Source organism: Haemorhous mexicanus, chromosome 1 (genome assembly GCF_027477595.1).
Source record: "Haemorhous mexicanus isolate bHaeMex1 chromosome 1, bHaeMex1.pri, whole genome shotgun sequence".
Taxonomy (NCBI): Eukaryota; Metazoa; Chordata; class Aves; order Passeriformes; family Fringillidae; genus Haemorhous; species Haemorhous mexicanus.
Window position 1 is genome coordinate 33,806,076 of NC_082341.1, and position 25,109 is coordinate 33,831,184.

At 47.6% G+C, this 25,109-nt stretch overlaps 3 protein-coding genes across 3 annotated transcripts; all 3 read right to left on the bottom strand.

The window, feature by feature from the left end:
* Positions 1–539: 539 nt before the first annotated feature.
* On the bottom strand, positions 540–3,667 carry HOXA9 (homeobox A9). The gene is made up of 2 exons (XM_059845498.1): positions 3,093–3,667; positions 540–1,946 (listed from the first exon to the last, which is right to left on the bottom strand). The coding sequence occupies exons 1-2, from the start codon at positions 3,637–3,639 to the stop codon at positions 1,708–1,710; spliced, it is 786 nt and encodes a 261-aa protein (XP_059701481.1). The 5' UTR covers positions 3,640–3,667; the 3' UTR covers positions 540–1,707.
* Positions 3,668–8,948: 5,281 nt separating this feature from the next.
* On the bottom strand, positions 8,949–12,825 carry HOXA10 (homeobox A10). Its single transcript, XM_059845512.1, has 2 exons — positions 12,006–12,825; positions 8,949–10,548 (listed from the first exon to the last, which is right to left on the bottom strand). The coding sequence occupies exons 1-2, from the start codon at positions 12,823–12,825 to the stop codon at positions 10,274–10,276; spliced, it is 1,095 nt and encodes a 364-aa protein (XP_059701495.1). The 3' UTR covers positions 8,949–10,273.
* Positions 12,826–22,129: 9,304 nt separating this feature from the next.
* On the bottom strand, positions 22,130–24,888 carry HOXA11 (homeobox A11). The gene is made up of 2 exons (XM_059852563.1): positions 24,070–24,888; positions 22,130–22,573 (listed from the first exon to the last, which is right to left on the bottom strand). Exons 1-2 carry the CDS (start codon positions 24,731–24,733, stop codon positions 22,341–22,343), a joined length of 897 nt encoding a protein of 298 aa, XP_059708546.1. The 5' UTR covers positions 24,734–24,888; the 3' UTR covers positions 22,130–22,340.
* Between the last annotated feature and the right edge of the window lie 221 nt (positions 24,889–25,109).

The window sequence follows — 25,109 nt, forward strand, 5'->3', positions numbered from 1 at the left end:
CCCCGGTAAGGCGAGCCTTCTCACAGGGGTTGTGGAAGCACACTCAGCGCTGGACATTTTCTGGTGGAGGCTAATTAACAATCTCAGTTTAAATGTCGCTGTCTGAGCAGATTTACATTATTGTCCGCGCTAAAGAACGTCGGACATTTTGGTTCGGTCCTAGTTCCCCCGCCCCGGCGGCGAATTTTATTAAAACGGCGTTGGCTCGACACCGTGCCCCGCTGCCATCCGAGGGGCTCCCTCCGCGCACTGCTAAGCACCAACTTACCAAATCACGCCCCGAAGCGGGGAAGAAATCCCTACCCTCAGAGAAGCTATGGCATTTAGGACAGGAATCTGTCCATTTCGGATAAAAATAAGACCAAATTTCCATCACCTGGGGGCTGCGTTTATAAAATCGTGAGTTTGCCTTGGCTCGAAAATAATACCATTCCTCGCCTCGCCTCTGCAGCTGAAATAGCCCCGCCATATCTGCTGGCGAGATTCGGTGTGCCGTGGAAGAATCTCTCCTCAATAATCTTAAAACATCACAAAATATAAAAGAATCAATATATTTTATTTGGCAAAAAGTTAAATATCATTTCAACACAACGATTTGGTCAGTAGGCCATGAGGTAACTGTTTCAAAATAGACAGTGTACGTTCTGCATTAACATAACTTCCCAGATTTTTTTTTTCAAATCGATACAAATTTACAGTAACCAAATGTAGGTTTTTATAATGTATAATTTATTATCAATAAAATTAACCTTCATTACAATAACCATCAAATCATTCGATTAAAATTCAAACATAAACCATAGGTAGTTACCCTTTTCACATATACGTATAGCTCCGAAATCTGCTAACTGCTCACTGGTGCAAAAACAATATTTAAGCTAGTCTGTTTATTTACTTTTTTTTTTAATATATAGATTATATATACAACCGACAAAGACAGTACTATATATGTATCAACTGTGCATACTAAAATGACTTGCTTCATATTTTGAGAACCGTAATTCCCAGACATCCCGAACGAACGGTTTTTTCTACCTTTTTTTTTTTTTTTTTGCATTGGGATATATATAATATATATATTTTACAATCAAAGGTTAACTGTCTAATTATACAGAAAAGACTTAATACACTACAGAGCTATACTCTATGCAATTTTTATAATAAACAACCTGAGTTCAAATTGAATTCTAGCTTACACCATTACATCCGGTACAGCACCCAAGCACATAAATTGAGTCACAAACATAATTACCACAATAAAACACAGTGTTCAAGTATTAGAGCAGAGATCTCTCTGCCACGCAAAAAGCGAATAAAATTAACTACGTAGACTAAACTATACAGTCCGTAAATAGTTGTGCATTATGAAAAGGTAGTTTTTTCTTTTTTTTTTTTCTCTTTCCATAAGTGAAGAAACAGGTAGATTTATACAAGCCAGTTAGACAGCCTTTTCGTGCTAATGCCCCCTTTTTCTTTCCTATTAGAAAATTAAAAGTCTTACTGTACCTCTCCTGGCAATCTGGCCTCTGTGACTATCATTGTACAATCATAATCAGAATTTGCCAAGGGAAAAATGAGGCCTGGACCCAGACGCATTGCATGGCAGGGCTCGAGGGGATGATTTTTTGTTTGTTTGTTTGTTTTAACTTTTTTCTTTTTTTTTTTTTCTTTTACTTAAGCATTTTCATTTTAACCCACGTGTCACCATCATTCGTCCTTCGCTCGATCTTTGTTGATTTTCTTCATTTTCATCCTCCTGTTCTGAAACCAGATTTTCACTTGTCTCTCTGTTAAATTGAGGAGTCTGGCTACCTCGTATCTACGGTCCCTAGTGAGATACATATTGAACAGAAACTCCTTCTCCAGTTCCAGTGTCTGATGCTTGGTGTAAGGGCATCGCTTTTTCCTCGTGGACCTTGCGTGGAGCCAGTTTGCAGCTGGATTATCTACAACGAAAACAACAAAAGTTCAGGCTGATGGGGAGGGTGGGAGGTGGAGGGAGGGGGCTGGGAGGGAAATCCACCCAGAAAGAGCCCATCAGGTGTCCCGGTATTCGTGTTTAGGACGTGGCTCTCATTTCCCCAGGCACAGAGGCTCGTGAGGCACAATGGACTCCAAAATACAGACACATGGGAAGGTCACACGCAACCACACGCGGCAAAGCCCCGTTGCCCCCGCCTCCCCTGGCCTTTTTTATTGTTTGGAGAGAATACAATTTTTAAATACTTTCTCCTCCTCTCTCTTCCTCACTCTCTAACTCCCTCCCTCCTTCCTGGCCTCCCCACACCTCAAACTGCCAGCCCGGGGAGTAACCAGCCAGATCAGCATGTCATCGAAATTGTTTGTCTTTTTAATCTCTACCTTCTCCTGTGTCATCCCTGGCAAAACTCAGGGAGCTGGCGAGTTAATCTACAGCTGGCATAATTAAACCCTCGCCCTCTTAGGACCCTTATTCGCATGGCGTTAATCGCGATAATAATCCCGGGGCGCTCTGCCACCATTCTCGTAGTCCTGGGAGCATCCAGCCCGGGGTTTTCCACCGAGGAGACGAAAGGGGGAGGGGAGGAACCAAGTCAACGGCGAGGTTTCTGTTCTCAGCCCAGCAATAGCCGCCCTGTCCTAAGAGCCGTCTCAAAAAAGATCTGATTCACATCCAGTGCTTTCTAGGCACCCCTCTCCCCGGCGTCTGCCCACGCCTGGGAGCGCGGCGAGGCAGGAGGATGTGAGCACGTCCTGCTGACTTTGCTGGGGGGGCAGGAGTGGGGATGGGCGGCTATTGCATCTCTCTTTCTCGCTCTTTTTTTTTTTTTTTTTTCCTTTTTTTTTTTTAATGTTTTTTTTTTTTTCTTTTAAGTTGCAGTTGTAGGGTAGTTTTTTGTTTTCCTTTCACCCTGGAAAGCCAGAGCCGTCCTAGATCCCGTTCGAGCCTGAGAAAGGCAGCGCTGGCTTCTGCAGATGGCAGACCCGGGCGGGCTGGCGCAGCGGCGGCGGCAGCGGCCGGTGCTCGGCCGCGTAATTAGCCCCAGCGCCTCGACACCTCCCCGCGGCCGGCGCAGAGCCCTGAAGTCCATTACCCTCGCCGTCCCACTTACTTGGATCGATCTGCGGTTTCTCTCCGTTTGCCTCACTTTCTCCATTGCTTTCAGAGAATGCGCCTTCGTGGCTTTGCTTATCCCTATCAACTGGAGGAGAACCACAAGCATAATCAGAGAGAGACAAAGTGTGAGTGTCAAACGTGGTACAGTCAGCCCTCCTGGCCGCCAGCGGTTCAGGTTTAATGCCGTAATGCCTGCTGGTAGGTAACCCGGGGAAAGACAAGGAGCCCGGCACAGGCTCAAGCCACGAACGCATGTACCTGCCGTCGGGCGGTGCCACGGGCGCCTGGTGGTGCGCGTAGGGGTGGTAGACGGCGGGGACGCCGCTGGCGCCGGCGGGGTGCGCGGGGCTCCAGGGGGGGCCGAAGACGGGCGCCTTGGGCTGGAAGCTGCAGGGGGCCAGCTCGGGGTGCTCGGCCAGCGCCGCCGGCCGCGGCGGCGGCCCCAGCGGGGCGGGGGCGTAGCGGGACGCCGCCAGCTCGTCCCCCTCCGGCACCAGGAAGGAGTCCACGTAGTAATTGCTGAGGGTCCCGGGAGCCGACATGGCGGGCGGGCGGGCGGCGGCGGACCCGCCGCGGTTCGGGGCTGCGGGTTTCACGTAACAACTTGGTGCTGGCGGAGAAGTAGAGTCAGTAATAAGTTGAGGGCAGCGCAGGCGCCCATTGGCTGCGCCTGTCACGTGGCGGGGGAGCAGAACAATAAAGTATAAATCAGTCCGCGGGCTATTAATGGGTCAGTGTTTTCCAGCCATAATTTTTATAGCGAGGCCATATGTTTTTATGCAAAGGGATATTTGAGTTATACGGCGGGGTTTGTTTTAATTGCGGCCAACTGAGATTAAAAGATCAGATTCCGTATTACAGCCCCCCTCCCCTCTTTCTCTCTCTCTTCCTCTCTCTCTCCTCTCTCTCTCTTTTTCTCTCTTTTTTTTTTTTCTTCGTTTAAGCGGACTATTTTATATCAAAATTAATCATCCCATCAGTGGGTCGTGTTCTCCGCGAAAAAAAAATCCCGCCACCCTTGTGATCGGAGACCTTCACATAAAATGATACAATAACAGAAGCAATAAAAGGAGCAAAATAGTAGTTGCGGTATACTGTATTTAAATATACATTTATTATATTTCATAAGGAGTTATTGTTTCGGGAGCCACGGGGTTGTTATTAAGTCAGTAACTATGAGCGCGCTCATTTGCATCGCTGTGTTTCACAGCAGTAAAAATTTACGAGTGCTTGGAAAGGTTAAATTATACTATTGTGTTTAGTTTGGGAACCCAGTGTAAATAATACCGTTCCGTTCGGCTCAGAGCTGGCAGCGGAAAGCCAAATTCAACGTATCCCCTTTCTGAAACCCCGGCGCAGAGCCGGCCCTCCCCGCCCGGCCGGAGAAGGGCAGGGGCAGGCGCTGGCTCGGTATTTAGCCCGGCCCGCACCAAACTGCACTTCACCACCCCACCCCGCCGGGCACGGTGTGGCAGTGACCGAAACACCCTCCTCGTCCTCCCCGCAGCCCCTGCCCTTGGACCGGGGACCCCTTCGCCAGGCCGGGGAGAGGAGCCCGGGCTGGGCGGCTGTGCGGCGACGGCCGGAGGGGAGCCGCCGTCCTGGCCGGGATGGAAGGAGTGCGGGCAGAGCCGGGCGGCGGTATTTATCACCACAATTAATTCTTCAACTATGCAGGGAAGCAGCGGGGGGAAAGGGGAGAAAATGCCCCGTCTCCCCTCTGCCGAAAGGCACCCTGCTTCTCCAGGCGGCTATCAAAAGGGCGTTCGCAGCCGGCCGTCCGGCATTCTGGTGAATCAAATTTATGTGCAAATATAGTTATTTATTTGCTGGCACCTCCTGTGACTGCAGGACACACGCTAGCGGCATCGGAAGCCGAGCGGAGGGTTACAGTCCTCCTCAGAAGGAGGGGAGGGTGCGCGGGGGAAAGTAAGAGGCGGCCAGATCCAAGTCCAGTGTTAGGAATTAAAGTAGTGGCTGAGCTCTAGGCAAACATGCCTGCGACTCCCTGGTTTCTCCCTGGCGGACATTCACGCTGTTTATCCCCGTGGCTGGCGAAGGAGCGCGGTCACTAAGATGCAGGGAGCACAAAAAAATCTCCGTGAGAGGCTCAATTTACTCGAAATATCTTGTATTGAAAATAGAGCCCAGCAAATGGTAGGGACGACTGAGTAATGATTAAAATCGCGTGTAAATATTGTGGATACGAAAGTGTGGTTTTAATTAGTTTTACATCGCTATGTGGGCTGTCTCCCTCCCTATTTCTCTCTCGCTCTCCTTCTTTCTTTTTCTTTTCATGTCTTCTCAACAGTTTAATCCGAAATCTTACAGAGGGCCTATTTTAACACCGCTCTCTCCCACATTCAAAATTACAAAGGCTCATAATGAAACTATTATCCTCCATTAGAGTTCGAAAATCGTGGAACAGTTCAAGATCTCAATAAACAAGGGGGCCGTTATTTTCTAACAATTTTAAAAATGCAAATAAAGCTCTCTCTTTTTTTTTTTTTTTTCCCCATTGTATAGACACTCCGTAATAGAAAAAAATAATTGTATTTCTTTCCTGGAAAGACGGAACTCCACGTCATTTGTATTTATTATTAAGAGTCAGCTGTGGTGAAATGTGATTGTAGAACTTCCTTTTTCCATTCAGAAAAAATCATTCTAGCTGCAGGAGTCCTGGATGTTTATATTCGAATTTGGGTTCTCAACTTCAGCAGCGGGTTTTATTTTTTTGGTTCGTCACCAAAACTAATAGTAAATGAATAACAATAACAATAGCGCTTAAAAGAACGTGACTCCATTTTTATTTCCCCTGTAAAATTCCGCATTTGTTCGCTGCCAACATCCAAGAGGCAGGAGAGGTTGTACAGAAAGTAAGAGGAGAAATACAGCAAACAATTAGATCTTTTTCACGCGGTCACGTTGCTGATAATTATGCCGGGATATTCAACTCTTTTATCTCCGTTTTAGATCCATTTTCACCCAAAGTACATTTTTCATAGAGCCACGTAGGCGATTTCGCTTCATCAATTTACTTTGCAAATTACTTAAGGTTTTGGTGACTTGCACCTTCGGGGGCAAAAGACCCCAAACAGGGCAGAAACAGACATTGACATTAAAATGCTATATGAAACCAGAATTCCCAGGAACGAAGCACTGCTGGAGCGATCGTGTCCGAATAAAAGTACTCCCTGTCCTCCATCCCAACATAACCGAACGAGCAGAGCTCCCATTCCGCTAGCTTCAGCACCCAGCTGCATCAGGAAGCATCCCGTCGGTTTTTTAAGCAGGAGGGCATCTGCAAGCGCTGCTTCATTAGCCACGCACCACGGAGGCGCTCAGCATACCCGGGCGCGGGGCAGGAATTCGAGGGCCTTGGCGATCTCTCCTGAACGGGAAGTTCAGGATCGCCTTTCCCAGGGTTTCCTGCCACTGCAGAGCTCTCTCACAGAACCAGTGGTGGTACGAAGCCACGGAGGGGTTTTGGCACAGTGAAGAGAAAAAATGATTCAGAATTTAGAGGAAGCAGTCCAAAATCAGGACGAGGCGATTCAACTGGGAATCAAAAGGGCAGAGGCAAAAGACGCCATACAGGCACGCACACAAACACAGAACTGTAAATACACTCCCCGAAATGTACACAGACACTGCAGATAGCCCGTCAGACCTGGTGTGGAGAGGCAAACACAAGCACTTAAATTTGACTGCAATGCAGAGCTCTGCTCCTGCCCCGGCCGGGGACGACTGCTTTTTTGAGTATGGCACAAATCCGCTATTCCAAACTCGTCTGAGCTCCTGCAGCCCAGCCTGAAGTTTCGAAAAAGTTCTTAGGTTTTACTATTGCTATTTTTTTTTAAGGCAAACATAATCACGACCACTAAAAAATAAATAGAAATAAACGAGCAACGAGTGAGTTTTCCCCGCCCTCCTTTCCTCCGCGAAGGGTGCTCCGCTCCGCGGCCGCGGCGGCGCTGGCTGCTGGCGGAGGGCCCGGCGGGAGCCCGCCCATTGCCCGCGGTCGCGCTGCGAACACAAAAGGCGGCGGTGGCGGCGACGGCAGCGGGCCCGGAGAGGTCGCTGTTGCCCGTTCCGCCGCCGCGGAGAGCCCGCACTGCAATCGTGATCGTAACCGAGGCCTTGCGGGCCGCGGGGCAGCCGGCGCCCCCGGGCAGCCCCGAGGTAGCGGGCCCGACGGCAGAAGCGCGGAGCCGGCACCAGGCTCCGGTAGCACCAGCCTCCCCAGCACGGGGGCCGAGAGCCGCGGCGGGGCAGGGCACCCCCGCCGCCGGTGGGTCCACCCGGCCGCGGTCGCTGAGCTCCGGGCCCCAGTTTTTGATGACGCCTGGAGTGGGGCAGGTAGATTTGATCTCTCCCCACCCCCTCCCCCAGGCACGCTTTCAGGTCTCTCGGTTTTTAATAAATTCAGATTGAAAAATAAAACAGTCACCCACCTCCCCCCGGCCCCCGAGCTCGACCCACGCCGAGCGGAATGCAAAAACGCACCTGACCTTGAATGCAGCCAACGAGATATATTAAAAACCCGCAAGCAGGCAGGGACTCGCTTAGGAGCTAGCTAACCTTGAAGAACTTGTCAAGCTTCCCCCCTCGGCTGCCGTGTTTATCTGAGGAATCAAAGGAGGCTCCGCTGCAGATGGGAAACAATGGCATTGGGACTTGACGCCTACAGTTCACTTCAGCGCTAAGATTTCTTCGGGTAGAAAGGACCCTCGCACCAAGCATACCTGGTGATGATATCAACTGAAGTAATTAAGGCAGTTTCGTGCTGTAGAGAGAAAGGTGGAGCCCCAACAACATGAAACTACCTAAACCACAGAGCAGTTCTCAGGCGCTAATTATTACTTTCCCCATTGCCGTGGTCCTTAACGCAAGGATCCCGCTACGAAAATAAAACCAGAAACGTGACTAAAACATGCCTCTCGCCCTCCCGCCCACCCCGCCGGCGTCCCTCCGCGCCCCCCAGCCAGCCTCGGGTGGGTTAATGAAAACAAGAGTAAAATATAATAACAACCACCCACACACACGCGCGCGGGCAGCTTTCGCCTTTCCATGCAGATGTAATCGGGGAAAGAAGGGCCGTGCACGACAATGTTACATCACGAAAAGCTAACGGCTCCCAAGAAGCCCGGGTTCAAAGTCTGTCCCCCCCTCCTCCCGGCATACATATACACTTGCAAGGAAGCATTAGCTGTCTCTTTTCTTCCAGCCTTCCTTTTGCGTTCCCTTTGTGCAAGACCCTACTAGCTAAACATGCAGCAAGGAAGAAAGGATGCAAAAAAAAAAAAAAAAAAAAAAAAGAAAGAAAGAAAGAAAGAAAGAAAAAAAAAGAAAAAGGGGAAAAAAAAAAAAAAAAGCAGCCTGTGTGAAATAAGCTCTTCCACATGCAGCCAGGTAGGGAATAGCCTTGTCTGGTGGGGCCCGCTGGCAGGGAGGAGAGGCTGGGGTCCCCCCCCCCCCCATGATCTCACCTTTACGATTTCTTCTCAGCCCTGAGATAAAGCTAGAATTTTGTCAACGTCCTCTGGAGTTAAAGATCTCCGCACACTTGTAGGTGTTCGATTAACCAAAAGGAAAAAAAAAATAAAAGGAAAAAAAAAGAGAAGAAATATATCGTTTCCCTACCCTCGAGAAATAGTAATTTGCTTCCTCAGTCTATGCAGTTCCTCAGTCAACTGAAACCACTCGTTCAAGACAGCAACAATCCAGATATACTAGCAAGTCATAAAACTGAACAAAAGCCGACAAACCTTAGAGCACCATCGCTATATGGCCCAGACAAATTACGACCGTCTAGGTAATATTTAAATAGATTCCTAAAGTAATTGCAGGGGGTTTAGGCAACTATTCCTGTTGTAAAAGTTCTCGAAGACATAAAGTAGAACCTGAGGATAAACAGTCACAAAAAGAGGTAAAATTAAAAGGATTCATTCCACGTTTTTTTTTTATTCTTCTATGAGAACATAAACATCGTCTTTTTCACGCACAGCAGCATTACAATATTAATTTATTCCGATTTAAGGTAAGAACTAGATATAGCTAGAACTAACATTTATAATAACGATAGAATGCATTTGCTTAAAACAGTATCGGCATTTTAATAATAATAGACATTTATCCATATCTGTATTTATAGCTTTTCCCCTTCTTTCTCTTTTTTTTAAATCTTTTTTAATTTTTTTGACCTATATGTTTGACCCTTTAATGAATGTAACTTCACAGTATAAAGGAAGACGAACATATTCTCCCTCGCAATCTCAGACTCTGGCTCAGAAAGTCCATCTGATGTTCAGGATATATACTTTCAGTGAAATTAGTGAGGATAAAAGTGACTATTTTATTTTCAAGGGGGAATTTCTGTGTGCTTGTCACGCGTTACCAATGGTAACGTTATATATAGACACAAAAGAAAATCACCAAATTCACATATTTAAGCAAAACTACATTAAGTAAATATCTACAACCAGAGAGAGAAATTCAGAGGTAAGTGTAATAATTTAGTCCATGAGTAAAACGAAATCTTTTATACCTTTAAAGAGAAGATATTTCATTTTCCTGGCCAAATTTAAAGCTGTAATATTGGCTTTTCAGGTAAAGTGTAAAAAAAAAAAAAAAAAAGGAAAAATCATTCCTAACACCCGTTCCCGTGAAACCCTTTTAAAGGATGCCTGCATTTCATTATTTTAAGTCCCGCTTTTGGAAGGAAAAAAGGGGGAGGGGGAGAAAAGGCAAACAGAGAAGGGGAAAGCTCCCAATATATAGAAATATGGCAACGCTTAAATTCTTCATTGTGCAGCTACGTACAGTCCAAGTTACAGCACTTATATTTTAAAAGAATGCACCTTTAACTAGGATTGTTTACTTTTCAGAGAGACAGATAGGGAGAAACATATTTGCAGCTCCTGAAATGGTATTTTTGTGTTTCAAAGCTTAGAGGAACAAATTGGCCCCGGGAAAGGCTGAAGGAAGAGGGGAGGTTCACACACTGCGTTTTGTGCTTTAGCGTGACTTTAGTCCGCCCACCCCCCGAAGTAGCTCTTAAGAGGTTAAGGACATATTGAGAGAGCCTAAAATCGTTAATCCATACAGGTGCGGATGAATACAGCCTAGGAAAATGATACTGGCTCTTTAAACCATAAAGATGTGTTTATAGGTTCATCAAGAGAAATTAAAGTTGGCTGTGAGCTCCCGAATCCTATTCTCTCTGTTCATTTTCTTCAGTTTCATTCTGCGGTTTTGAAACCAGATTTTAACTTGTCTGTCTGTGAGGTGGACTGTGCGGCTGATCTCTAGGCGACGCTCACGAGTCAGGTACATATTGAATAGAAACTCCTTTTCCAGCTCGAGAGTTTGATGCTTGGTATAAGGGCATCGTTTCTTTCTGCCACTTTTTGCCGTGAGCCAGTTTGCTGCATTTTCTCCTTTTGAATTGCCTAGTTTTGAGAAAGTAAAAAATGGACGTTACCATCGGGTAGGAGGCAAAGAGCTGGGGGGGAGAAGGTGGAAGGAGCGTCTGTGCGTGTGCCTGTGCCTGTGTGTGCGATGGGCTCGCTCCGCCAGCTGCGGAGAATTGGAATGCAGGGCGTCCTTGAGGGAACCGAGAGCTTCAGAACGGTTTCCCGAAGGTTTTGGATAGGTGTGGGTAAGAACTGCCACTGCTCAAAAACCTCCGGACAGCCTCTGGTGGGGCATGGTGATCCGGATTGTAGTTTATCTGCGACCCTCCAAAACGAGCTCCTACCCTCTCCCTGTCGGCCATTCCGAGCCCTTTGGTACTGGGGCCAGTTGCTGAAGGGCCTGCAGTCTTATTTCCTTACCCCCAGGCACCTGCTTCCAAAAAAAAAAAAAAAAAAACCAAACCAAAAACAAAGCCTCCGGATCCGGATTTTGCAAGCGTGTTACGGAGGTGGAAAACAAGGTGAGCTGGGGAGCCGGAGCTCCATGCCTTCAGCCCCTGCCTTTTCGGAGAGCTTCGCCCTGGCCTTCTCATTTCCAACCATTTCGGGGAAGAAAAAATACGGTCATAACAACAATAAAAACGTTCTGAGGTGATTTCTAACAGTGGAACTGACTGGGAAAGAGGTAACACCAGTCCCTTGATGGCTTAGAGTGGTTAGTGGTTTGGGGTTGGCTCTCTAACAGTTTTTCGCTGACCCTTTTTTTTTTTTTTTTTTTTTTCCCCTTTTCTTTAAATGCTACTTTCCAAAGGGTCGCCTGAAAGGAATAAAAGGGCGTCCAAAAGGCGGACGGAGAGAAGCTCCTGCTAAGTCTGCCGTCCGGGAAGGGGAGTTATTTTTTGCCATGGGGACACGAAAGGGAAATAAATAAGGAAAAGTATAAATAACAGCTCTGTTATCTAGTGTAGATGCTGAAGGATATTCGCCGTGCATTCATCAGTCTAATTTGATAGCAGCTCATAGATGGCACATTTCAGCGCGGTTGTTATTCCGAAAAGCATTCTGGATCGTAAAATATAACTTACCGCGTTAATAGGTTTATTTATTGGCACTGCCTATTGCTTATTTTGGATGCTTTACAAACATCTCTGTTATCTGGTAGGCACCTTCACATCACGGGGGAGAGATTGATCTTGTTTTTCTATATGTTTTAGCAGCATGCAGGCTAAAGTTGCCCATAGCGTAGGCTCTAAGGGTTTTAAACTATAGGATGGACATTAATTTTTACGGCAACCCCATGCCCGAATATTACAAAGTTCAGAAGGTCAGTCTGAGCAGCGCTTCTTGGCAGCCCCGCGGGGCAGCTGGGATCCTCCTTTCGCATTTCAATGCCACTATGATCCTCAACGACTATTTTTCTTACTTTCTTTCTTTTTTTTTTTTTTTTTTCTCTTTAATCATCACTACCACCATCACCATCATCATTTGCTTACCTACAGGCTCTTTCTCTGGAGAAGCTTTGCTGCTCTCTGACGGAGCTGGAGAGAGCTCTTCTGCGGTGGAAGATGAAGCCTGAGTCTCGTCCTCCCTCTGGGAGACGCACGCCAAGGGGCTTGGGGAGCGCTCCTCATCCTCCTTCCTCCCCGGCTCCGGGACGGGAGGCAAAGATGGAGGCGTCTGGAAGCGGCCGGGGGGCTGCGGAGGGAAAGGGGCAGCCCCGGCTGGCCCCGCGCCGTAGTTCTTGGAAGTGCCATAAGCCTGGGAGAGGCGGAAGTAGCCCGGGACGGGGACCCCGCCGCCGCCGCTGGCTGGGCTGACCTCGGCACTCAGCCGGGGGAAGGGAGCGAGGTCTGTGGCGGCCGAGCCCTTGGGGCATTTCTCTGAGTCATAGAGGCAGTAGGAGCTCTCCTCCTTAATGCTTGTAGCGAAGGAGCACGAGGTGGCCTGCTGGCTCTCCGGCTCTTCCATGCGACAGGACCGGGGAGGATCTAGCCACACTTCCATCCCTGACACGTAGGAGTGCGAGTTGGGGACCATGCTTTGAGAAGTACCTTCATTGCGTTTGCCCAGAACGGGAAAAAGTCCGCAGCTTTGCAGCCCGTAGGACAGATCGGACGCCTGTGGCAGGTAGATACCACTGTTGGGATAGTAGCCGCCTCCTCCTCCGCCTCCGCCTCCTGCTCCCGCCGCTTCCCCTCTGCCCGAGCTGATCAGGGAGTCTACCAAAAAAGAGTTTGCAGCCGGGCTCTCGGAGCATGACATTGTTGTGGAATAATTTGGCGAAGGGAGCAGATAGCCCTTTCTGGCTGACATTTCTTGTGCAAAACATGCTGAATATGATGAGAGATACCCCCGCACCACGGCAGGCGCCCGCAGCCAATGGAAGCCCGGGCCTCCCCAGCAACCCCTCCCCGTCTGGTTTCGTATGCACAGAGCTGCTCTCAGGTCGACCTCTGAATTTGGAAGATAGATGTATATTAATGTGTAATATGGATTTCCATACACACAGACGGGCGCACTTCCACCATATGGGCGAGCGCCTGCGCCCAGGCGGGAGCCGCGCTCCGGGGAAGGGGAAGGGGAAGGGGAAGGGGAAGGGGAAGGGGAAGGGGAAGGGGAAGGGGAAGGGGAAGGGGAAGGGGAAGGGGAAGGGGAAGGGGAAGGGGAAGGGGAAGGGGAAGGGGAAGGGGAAGGGGAAGGGGAAAGAAAGGGCTGTTCTGGTACTGGCTCCAAGTTTTGCTCCCCTCTTATCACACACACCGCTATAAAATAGCCCGGCGGTCCTGATGTTTATTATACCTAGGCTGAGGCCGTGTCCAGATGAAGCTTTTACTATCGCTCCTCTCTCCCCGTGGTTGGGCTTTCCAGAAGCAATGCCTGCTCACCTCCCTCCGCAGCCTATGTGTCACACGAAATTAATAAAGCCACGGCTCGCCCGGTGTTTTATGCCCAGCCTCTGCTCATTTTATTTGATTGTCTCGTTTTTTTAAGAAATAAAAGACGTGTTATTGTTTATCACGGATCATTGGAAACCGTAAAGGGGCCTGGTGCCTCCCGCGTTAAACTACCGAGGAAGGGGGCTGCTTGCAGCCTAACATCACCGCCACGACGCCAGGCTGGGCTTAATTTTCCTGGAGATAAAATGCTCGCCGCTGCGCTGAGGAATCTCTTAGGGAGCAATGCCACTCTGGGAGGATTGATTGTGCGGTTGCAGCTTCTAATGCTTTAGTTAACGCTGGATTCTTACTGAGGTCTGATTACCATTTAAAATATAAAGCCAGACATATGTCACAGAAAGAATCCAGACGCGAGCAGTTCAAATGGATCCTCGCAGGATGCTGCGCACCGTGTTTATTGATGTGTTTATATTTGGACGATCATTTTTATATCTCCCCTCCCTCCCGCTCCATTTGGGTCTTTTCACTTTCGCCTCTTCAAAAGCATCGTCTCCGTTAAGCAATGTACTAAATAATAGAAATAAGAGTAGCTAGATAAATACCGAGATACTAGACAGCCCAGTCCAGTCGATATGTAATTGCGGCGGAGGTAGGAGACAGATAGCAGACAGGCAGGGACGCAGGCAGAGAGACAGATAGATTTCGTAATGAAATGCTTAATGATGACTTGCTTTCACTTCCATCATCTCTCGCTTATGCCATTTTGAAGTCGCCTCACTGCCTGGCCTGCGGAACCAAGGGCACTTTAGTTCAAGGGGAGCCTGAGGCTGCCCAGTTCCCGCTGCCCATCCCTGAGGAGCATCACTCGCTCCTCTCTCCCTCACTCCTCCTGGAGAAGCAGCCATCGGCCGGTTTCCGCTTCCAGCAGGTCGGGCGGGTGAGAGCGGCCGCCGACCGGGCGTCATCACCGGCCAGGACGAGAGCCGCTGCCGGGCACCCGGCTGCCGTGTCCAGGAGGGCACCGGCGGCGGTGTTGGGGCCACTGCCCGCGGGGAGAGGTGGTGCCGGAGCAGGCGCGGTGCCCCGAATTCCCCGGCCCCTACCCTCGGCCTTCGAAACCCCCAGGGAGCACTTCTTCCCCCTCGGATCTGTCAAGCCCCACGTGATCTTGTCTCGCAAGACTTGCCTGCCACGGGGAAAAGCTTTTTTTCCACAGCGTGACATTTCCCTGGAGGAATCCCTCCTTGCTGCAGGAGGGCAGTGTCCCTTCCCGCGGGGCCCTCCCCGGGGTCCCTCCGCGCCCCCGGGAAGCACTAGGGCAGGCAGAGGATGCTACAACTTTGAAACACCCATAAAATCTCTGTGGAAAGGCGCCTGATTTTTCCAACGTGGTGGGGCGAGCATCACAGCGCGATTTCCTTCTGACCAGCCCGTGGGATGCGGTGACAGGAGTAGATCTCCCAGCCTATAGAAGCCCTTCGAGGTTTTTTTCCTTCCCGCATTTCCTCCTGCAATATTGTTTGTGATTTGCCAACCCGACTAACTTCGGATGCGTTAATGTGCGATGGACGAACCCTTATCAGATTCCTATGAGGGCCATGCCATTACTAACAAAATTAATACCGCATAAGGAACTGGTTTATTGGCTGGTATACAGGAAGGCTATTATCAATAGGCTTAGCTTCATAAATACAGATCTAAATAAAAAGAAACGTGAGCCCCAGCGCCTCCTTCCAAATACATTTCTCTACACAGGTCAGGTATAAAAATTACTCTGGGGAAGTCCGCTCTTGCGGTATGTTTATTTTGCATTTGCCAAATTAAATAGAAACGGATTGCAAATCTAAAAGCCATACGGAACCGAGGAGAAACGCTTGAAATCATTCCAAAGCTGTTTTTAAAATAAGCAGCTCCCTTTTAAAAATTGGATTAAAGTGAAGGAAAGTACTATAAAAAGTACGCTGCAATCCTCGTCAGCCGAAATGACTGGGAGTGCATCGGTGAGACGCGAGTTGGCTTCTCCTCCCTCTGCGATCTAATGCAGGGGAATCAGACAAAAGGCACGGTGGCCGGTGAGAATTTTTGAAGGTGTTCTTTAGCCTCCCCGTTTAGGGTTTGCAGCAGTGGGTTACCTCACCCCCGTGTCAGGTCCCGCGGGAGCTGCCGTGGGGTGTTGTGTTGACCGCAGTAAACGGAGCCGGTTTGATGGTCAAGGCACCGACCCCGGCTAGATCATGAACTCAGCTCGGCGCTGCATTATCTCCGCTTTCTTTAATCGCTAACAAGGCCAAGGCAAATAGTAACCAGCATCATCAAACCCAGCGAAGTAAAACTAATAATGTTCACTTGATTCGTAACTATAAAAGATAATGGTCAATTCTGACTAAACTGAGCTAATTTGGCATGCGCTGAGTGCAGCTACTGCGTTACCAGCGCTTAACAATGTGTCCCTTGGAACTTAACCCCTATTTAAAAGAAATTTTAAAGAATATTGTGGACGCCAGGGGAGAATTACTTTCTTTTTAATTCTACTTCTGTAAGTAAAGCTATCCGAGGGTCTATAAAACCGAGCAAATAAAATTCTGATAAATATCAAAGCCAGCGAGAAGGTGTTTTCGTGGAGAATCTAAATTCATGGCGTACATAGACAATACTATCAAAATAAAATTTTATTGATCTAAGAAAAATATAATAGATGCATTAATAGCGTCGTTAAGCCGTTTTATTGGTTGAACTAAAATTAAAAACAAAAAGGGAATAAATAAAACCCGACAGCTCTGCCTAAGCAAACTCTGACTGGAAATCTCAAAACGTATCGTGTTAAACCGTGATTTATCATTTTATTATTGGCCCGTATAACCCAAAAGATCAGCGCTGTTAATCCAGAGACGCATTTTGCGAGCTAATTAAAATATGCTTTTATTTGTAGACATGGGCAAGCTGCAATTTGTGAAAACGTAAACGGCCTTGCAGTCTGTGCGGGAGTGCATGCGCCGCCTATCTGAGAATACAGCCGTGGACTACATTTTATACAGCTCCAAAAATTAATGCGATCAGACTATAGTTATTTAATATTGGAACTGTCAGCTCCCTGGAACGTGTGTGTGTGCCAGATTACTCTTTTTCCTTTTTTCCTTTTTTTTTCTTTTCTGGATTTGCTCCAAAGAAGGCGGATTTCAGACAGGAGGTTTAGGAACAGCGTCTGTGCCAAGTTAGGTGACAAATGACGGCCCCACTAATTTTATCTTTACTAGAAATTCTTTCACGCTGGTGGTGCTGCTGGGGAGGTTGGCTTGTTTTGGCGGATTATCTTGTTAAAAATTAGGCTGCGATTTAATTTTATTCCAGCCATCCGGAGGCTTGCTCGCCTAACCATGTTTTATATTATACATGTATCGTTTTACTTATTTGGATTAAGAACATATTTTGCAAGTAATTCTGACGAGTTTCAAATGCTAGTGTGCGGCAGGACAAAATACACCCAAACCAATTCATTAGGGCTTTATTTCCTCGCCGTTTTCCGGCACTGACGAGAACAACGGGGCTTTCTATTGTCCAGAGAGCCCCAAACACCATGCAGAAGCAACAACGGTATCGGGTTATATATGTGTGGGGAAAATACTGCGTGCCCAAGTCTGTCTTTTAAGTGTACCCCTTCTATTGCGAGAGATGCTCCGCGCAGCTCTAGTAAGCATTTGAAACTGTAGCCTTTCTCCTTTTTCTTTTTAGCTGTCTTCCCTTTAAAGAAGATCTGAATGCATATAGAATTTTTTTTTTTTTTTGGTTGTGGTATAGCTTGGCTGTCAGACACACACGTTGGCCAGAAGTTTCGATTTCAGTGCATTTAATGAAAAGATTGTGACCCAAACAAAAAAAAAAAATTAAAAAAATATAGACAACAAAACACAAACCCAATGAGCTTATGAAAAAGCCTCCCAGGGGTTTGGATGTGGTATGTGAGCTGAAGTTGAGTACACGATTAATTAAACACAGTGTAGACACTGAGCTGGCTTCCCCTCTTCCCTCCAAAACATGCAAACCCAAATAATGTGAAATAATAAACAGTTATTGTAAGAAACAAGCTTGTTTTTTTAAAATATTATCCTATGACCGCGGCCGTCAGTAAACAATTCGTAACCAGAGGGCGCTTTAACTGCTGCTGGGGTCCCTTTGATTTATTCAGCCAAGTATTGAATGGGACAGGGAAACAACAAGGGGAAAAATAAATATTTGATCAAATATGCGGAGTTTAACTTGACTGGTGTAAAATGAAACGTTGCAAAGGGACCCTCAAATCTCCCTGCTTCTCACGTGGCTTCTTGCGTCCTGGCATTGCTGAGGGAAGTCAAAAGGGATCAACATCCCCGAGCTTTTAATGGAGCATCTTTGATGAAATCGATAGGTTCCAATAATCATCTGAAACTGCTCTCTGTCGACTGAGCATGTGCTTTTAACTACGCTTGCAACAGTCCCCTGGAAGCATAATTTAAAAAATACTGCAGGCAACAGGCATTATATACATAGAAGATAAAGGATAAAATAATATTTTTAAATTTTTCGGGCAGATATTTTAAACTCTGCCCTGAGAAACACGTGTATTAAAGTATGTAGCCAAACCAGTACCTTCTCCATGCAATACCACCTTCCCGCCCACCCTTCTCAAATGGAGACATAAGAAAAACATGTGAAAATTTTATGGGCATGAAAAGTAACCTGGAGTTAGGGGTACTCGTAGAGAGGATAGAGTTTCAAAGCTACAATCCAGAGCAGCCCTGAGCACATGAGAATGAGTGACTATTGTTTGTTTACAGCATATGTGCTGATTAAGAAAGAAAGAAAGAAAGAATAGAAATCTAAATCTGGTCTTGCACGAACATTGGCTTAATATGCAATCACATAAACAGTTTTTAGCATAAGTATGTCAAAAGTTGTTTACCACAATCTGTGTCCAGCTGCAAGGAAGCAGACTACCCTTTAAAGTTACCAAACGACCCTAACTAAACTATAGTTCAAGACTAATAAGATCGTCAGAATTGTCTGTCATTTGCTGACTGTGTTGCCATAGATCTATTTGATTGAAGACACCTACTGTTCCACACATAAATGTCAAGTTTCATAATATTTCCAATGCTACACTTTTTTTTCCCCTTCTTTTTTTTTCTTCTTTTTAATAAGTGGAAGAAAGCTACAAGTTACTCTGAAAAAATATTTCCAGATAACGTGGATTTTCCACGCGGCTGGCCAAAACTAAGAGAAAATAAAAGGTCAACTGCAGCTTAGAAAGTCCCTTCTATATTATTTCACATCTTAATCACGAACTTTTTGCATCCTTTCCCCTCCCTACATTTCTTTTCCGCGGTGCTCAGCGGTCAGGGCGAGGGCCACCCCACATCGCAGGGTACCATTCCGGTCACCGCACACTCCTCACCGTTCTCCATGCCGGATAGATGTATAAAACACTTACCTTCGCGCATTTCCTAACCCAAAGCCCAGAGGCTTTAACTCCACCGAGAAGCCCCAGCGTCTCCCCCCTCCCCCGGCATCCCGAGAGGGTTTTTGTACAGCGGAGCCCGGTAAGTGCAATAATTACCCGTGTGGCTCCAGGGATGCAAAGTGAACAAAGGCCAAGATTTTCTTTCTTTTTTTTTTTCTTTTTTTTTTTTTTTCCCTTTGCAGGGCTGCTCCCCTTGCCCCGGGCGGCTTTGACATTGATCTGAAGATCGCCATCTTGTGGCAAAGCAGCCCCTAAACCGCGGCCGACGTCCGCCCGTCCGTCCGTCCGTCTGCCCGCCCGCCCGCCCGCCGGGGCCCCGCGGCAGGACGGCGGGCGGGCGGGGGGACGGACAGACGGCGGCGGAGAGCAATGGTGGCTCACCTCCCGGGGTAAAAACCTCTGGGCGAACCTCCGCTGCCTTTAGAGCGATGCGTTTGGTACAGGCGAGCGGACGAGTCACGGACAGTTTTTATGGCCGCAATGTCACAGCAACACAGAGGATGCGATTTTATTGGGCTAGGAAATCCAAACCCCGACCACAGAAACTCCATGTTTTTACTGTCTCTAGGATTGGCTCTGAATACCAGTTAATTTTTAACCAGGAAAGGAAGCTTGCAGGCTTAACTTTCATTGCCATTCAGCTCTCCATCCATCCCTCTATCCCTCTCTCACCGTCTGTCCATCCATCTGTCTGTCTCCTCTTAACTGGCATTTCCCCTTGCATACTAGACGAACAAACAAACAAAGTCCCCTCTTTTCCCCTTCACTTTTCGACATTCCCTTTGGGTAAACCTTGTCTGGCCGGGTGGCGGTGGTCAACAAAGGCCCAAAGTCAGTAGGTCCTTCACCTCAAGGTTATGGGTGATGTCCAAGCAATACAGAAGTTCAAAGCCAGTAAACAATGCAAAAACAGAATCCACTTTCTTCTCCTGATTAGGATTAGGGTCAACATTAAAGATTCAAATACTCTCCTCAAAACACATTCCTATCTCAGCTATTGTTTGGTGTTTGGGGTTTTCTCCCCCCTGCCCTCTCCAGCTTTCTCCCTCCAGCCCTCCTCCCCCCGCTGCCCGCCTCAGTCCACCCCCTCCCTGCCTTGGAGATCAAGGACAATTTCAAACAGCCCATTTCCACCACACTGCCACGCGGATTCTTTTCCCCAAAGACAACAATTTTCTTAGGGCTCTCAGATTCTGGCCACATCCATCAGCTGGCTTGAAACTTCCCTTTGGTGCCAGCTTATAAAACGTGTCCCAAATACTACCGACAGGCATTTCTCCTGGACACATGTGGCGGGGAGCAAACAGCAATGGCACATCCAACCCTGGAGCACAGGACCTTGCCCCGCCAGTGCTGGCAGGAGGAGGAGAAGGCCTAACACGTAGCCGGCTATGTACACACTTAATTTTCCTTTTCCTGTGACCCGCTGGAAGTATGCTCAAACAAGCCTAGGTTCACTTGTTAACTCCAGAGTAGAAGACTTAACGATGAAGTTCACAAAAGAAGAGTAATTCGCCCCAAATGGCCGAAGAAGGTCACGAGGAATTTCGGGTCCCAGAGTTACATCGGATAAAAGAACATGTAGTAACATAACACCAGAGTAAAACTATAAAGTTTCCTTTTTTTTTGTTTGTTTTGTTTTATTTTCCTTGTGCGCTGTTCCACTGTATACATGCAACCAAATACTTGCGCTTATTAAAAGAAAACTGTATATACATATAGATGATACATATTGAAAACAGTGACGTCATATAAAGATATTGCATTTTGTGAATTGTGACAAAGAAATTACATCCATTTGGTAAAATTTATTAGTCAAAAACATTCTTATCACCACTTTGTTGCACATGTAAAGAAATCCCACACCCTTTAGCCCCAAAGGAACAATTAAAAAAACCAAAAAAAACACCACGGAAAAAAAAACCGACCAGGGGGAAAAAAAAAGGGCATTCGAACAAAATAGGTCATGGGTTCTTTTTTTTTTTATTATTATTTACAAGTCTTGTAAAACACCATTCCTGTATGAAATATACATTCAGATATTCTCGACAGCAAATTACCTCAACGATAGAACACGGTATCCTTTGTAAACTGATATAGAATTTTAAATATTTTCCTTTCTTTTCCTCTTTTTTTTTTTTTTTTTAAATTGCATTTTTTCACGCTTTGGTTCCTGCAGGGAAATATATATATTTATAGATATTTAAAATAAGTTCAAACAACTCTCCATTCTTTGCATACGTCGACTGGGCGACAAAGTAGAGCTCATGACATTTAAAGTAGACAACAACAAAATTACCATATTTACATTGTTTGGCTTCTGTTTAAACTTCTCACTAGTCACCTTTAAACGAACATGCAATAGAGTTATTTTAATCATCCAATGTTAGTGCATTGCACAACTCCAAGTTTCAATTAAGTGTTGTGTGGTATTTGCTAAACTGTCGTTCTCCACAGGTATTTCCTGAAGAAAGTTTGTGAGCCAGAAGCCAGAAGGTTAGTTTCCTTTAAGGAGTTGTTTCTTTTAAAATGCTGAAATTCACACTTTTTTGCCGATTTATTTTTAGTATTTGTGTATGATTTGTCTCCAAAAAGATGGCAACGCATAGTCTGTTGTCATAAATAAAACAAGAGCTAATTAAATTTTTCTAATTTTATTTTTAGTGATTGTTTCTTTACGACATATGGCGAATTTATACCTGATTTTTAAAAGTAAATAATTAATTTTTTCATTTCGGTCTTTTTTCCCCTCGCTCCCATCCCATCCCATCCCACGTCCCCAAAGGAAACACTACTATAACCATCACTACATCCATATTACAACTACTCGCGGTTGGCCCCAGGAAGGTGTGGACATGACATCCCCCCCTTTCTTTAGTTGTGTGTGTGTGTCCTTCAAATCTTATTTCAAACCCATGAGCAATGGAACACTGCCTCTAACCCAGATATTTTCCTAAGGAAGAACAAAAGATTATTTCGCAGAGTTTATATTCTGCAGTGGTCCTGGTTGGGCGAGCCCGACCTGGCAATCTCCAGACAGCTGTTCCACAGCAGCACAGGGGCGAGAAAGGGCCGAGGATGGGCGAGTCCGGGGATGGAGAAGGACCGTCCCCGCCCGTGCCTGCCGAAAGCGGTGGCAGGGTGAGCCGCAGTGCCTGGAAAGGTAAGAGGTATGGATTTTGCACTCAGAGGTGACGTGCACGTTTAGAAATGGATCCCATGTGTGTCAAAATCAAATCGATTCCAGTTGATATGTAAATATATATATATAAAAAAAAATCATCATCGCAGTTCCAGAGTAGGTTTACATGTGTGTAAAACCTTAGATTCTTCTAGTCCCGTCAGATACACACCTCCTTCCTCCACGTAACCCCTTGGCTTGACCTTGTCAAGGGCGAAATCTGAATTTAATCTCATCTTGAAAAACGCTATGAGTTTTAAAGTAGTGGATTAGCTGAGTAATATTGTAATCGGTCCCTGTTAATTTTTTTTTCTTTCATTCTTCTGTTCTGAAACCATATTTTGACTTGACGGTCGGTCAGATTGAGCATTCGGGAGAGCTGGAGGCGTTTCTCTTTGTTTATGTAGACACTGAAGAAGAATTCTCTTTCTAACTCTCTAATCTGGTATTTGGTGTATGGGCATCTCTTTTTACGTGTACGTTGTCCACCTGTGGAGCGAAAAAAGGCAGAAACATTTGAGACCCGGCGATGGCGGGCGGCGGGGGCTGAGAAGGGACGGGGGTGCTCTCAGGGAAAGCACGTTAACGTGGAAAAGACGCGGTTTGCCCGCTCCGGGGTCGGAGTTGGTGGGTCTGGGGCTTGGCGCCAGCCCTCCGCCTTGGCGGGTGCGTGCGGCCGGGCCCGGGACCGGCCGGCACACCCCGGCCCCTGCAGCGCCGCGGCCCCGGGCAGCGTGCAGGGCGAAACCCCCGCCGAGACGCGGGGATCCGGCCTCGCTTCCTCCGCGGGGAGGGCAGCTGGAGGAAAGAGCGGTGGCGGGGGGTTCTTGCGGATTTCACGAGGCGGAGGAAAGCCTTTGTAGACTGCTCGGCCGGGCGCCACCCCGCACGCGGAGCTGCCCAGGGAGCAGCCATCACCTGGCTGCCTGCAGCGGGCAGCGCTGCAGCGGGCGGGGGGGCCCGCGCCCAACCCTCCCCGAGCCCCTACCCGCTTGGATCTCGCCCTCGCTCCCCGGCCTAATCCCGTCCCTACGTCCCGAGCAGAGGAAAAACCCCTGAGCCCAAGGCTGAGGCGTCTCCTTCTCCCCCTAGCCTGCTATTTTCAAGCACGTTCTCCACCGCATCGAGGTATTCTCCTCTCGATTAGCCATTACGGTTTTAAAGTTCATTAAGCAGAATATAAAAGGTTTCAAGGTTCAGGAACTCTTTACATTAAACGTAGCTGCTATCCCTTTAAAAACTTCCTTTTCTGGTACAGTTCATTGTCGAGGTATTTTTTTCCCCCGGCCGTATACTAGCTTTGCCTTTTAAAAAGCCCACATAAAAAAATCAGACTTTGACAGATTGAATAACAATTGTAAGTAACAAACTGTTGGACAGAAGGCAACACGTAATTGCCACAGTGCCTTAGTAAAATGGCTTCCTTTAGACAAAAAGGCCAGCTTTAGGTTAATTTGCTTCTTTTAATATATTGCTACAGTTCAGGCGGCTACTTTATCTGTTAAACGCTATTCTAGCGCAATCGTTAAAACGGCGAGGGCTTTGAATTCAGCTCCTAACTAGACTTCTGGTGCAACACATGGCTTTTATAAAATCACTGGATTACATTGATATCAAAGGAGTCAGGATCTCCTTTTTTTTTGCCGAATTTACAGGCACAGAACTAACGTTATTATATTTTCAAGAGCTGACCACTGAACTGTTTTTTTATTTTATTTTTTTTTTTTAAGCAGAAAAAAGGGGGGAAAAGGAGAAGAAAAAGGAAAAAAAAATAGGCATCCATTGCCCGGTGGGTATTTCACGGCCAATTTCAGCACTAAACACGTGATCTCGCCTTTTATAACAAAGTTTTGTTGGGGGAAATCTAAAGGCCCTTCATAAACCTTATATGCTTATAAAACAGCATATAAAAATTTAACAGCGGCGGTGCGCTAGATTTCAAGCTGCCTTTCCTAAAAGCGCTCCGGCGCTGCCTTTATACGTACTGGAACTGCCGGATTTCTCCTCATTGTTGCCGGAAGATGACTCGGGGCTGCTGCTGCTCTCCGGCCGCCTCCTCCTCTCCTTCTCCGCCGCCGTCGCCGCCGCCCTGCCGCAGCCGCCCTCCGAACTTGAAGTTGCCGCCGCCGCCGCCCCGGCGGCCGCGGGCGCCTTCTCGCCACTCTTGTCTACCGGGTAGTCCGCCGAGGCCAGGTTTTCCGCCGTGCCATAAGCCGTCTCGAAAAATTGGTCGAAAGCCTGGGGCAGGACCCCGTTCCTGCCCACCGTGCTATAGAAATTGGAGGAGACGTTGGTGCTGGGGTGGTAGACGTTAGCTGTGTTTTTGCCGAACATCTCGCCCATGCTAGCAGTGTTGGTGGCAGGCAGGCAGTCTCTGTGCATGATCTCCTCTGCGGAGTAGCAGTGGGGCAGATTGTTCCTGGGGTGCCATTTACTGGAGGGATCAATGGCATATTCCCTGAAGGTAACTTCTCTCACAGGTTGGACCTGGGGTAGGTTGGAGGAGTAGGAGTATGTCATAGGGCGAGAAGACGGGGTTTGGGGCAAAAAAGAAGGGAGGCTGGAAAAATCAGGACCCGAGACGTAGTAAGTACAACTTGGCAAATACATGTTAGAGGAACAAGGAACACGCTCATCAAAATCCATCATTAGGGCTACCTCGGCTTCTCCGCATTAGCTGAGCTTAACATGATTCTCTAACGCAGCTGCCCCTTTGAAGCGGATCCGTGAAGTAAGAGATGGGGAGACGTAGGCTGACGTGGAGAGCTCTCCCGGCGGCGGCAGGGAGGTGCGGTCACGTGGCCCGACGTTGACATTGACGAGCGGCGGGCCCGGGCCCCGCTCCCTTTGTGGCCGTCGCGGGGGAAAGCAACAGCTCGTCGCCAGCGCCCAGGGGCGAGCCGAGCGCAGGTTGGCCGGGGGGGAGCCCAGGGGGACACACAGCCGCCCTGCCACTGCCCCAGACTTAGCCGCCCGGTCCCTGGCACCCTCTGGCTCTGGAGCAGAGAGGCTTATCAATTCCCCC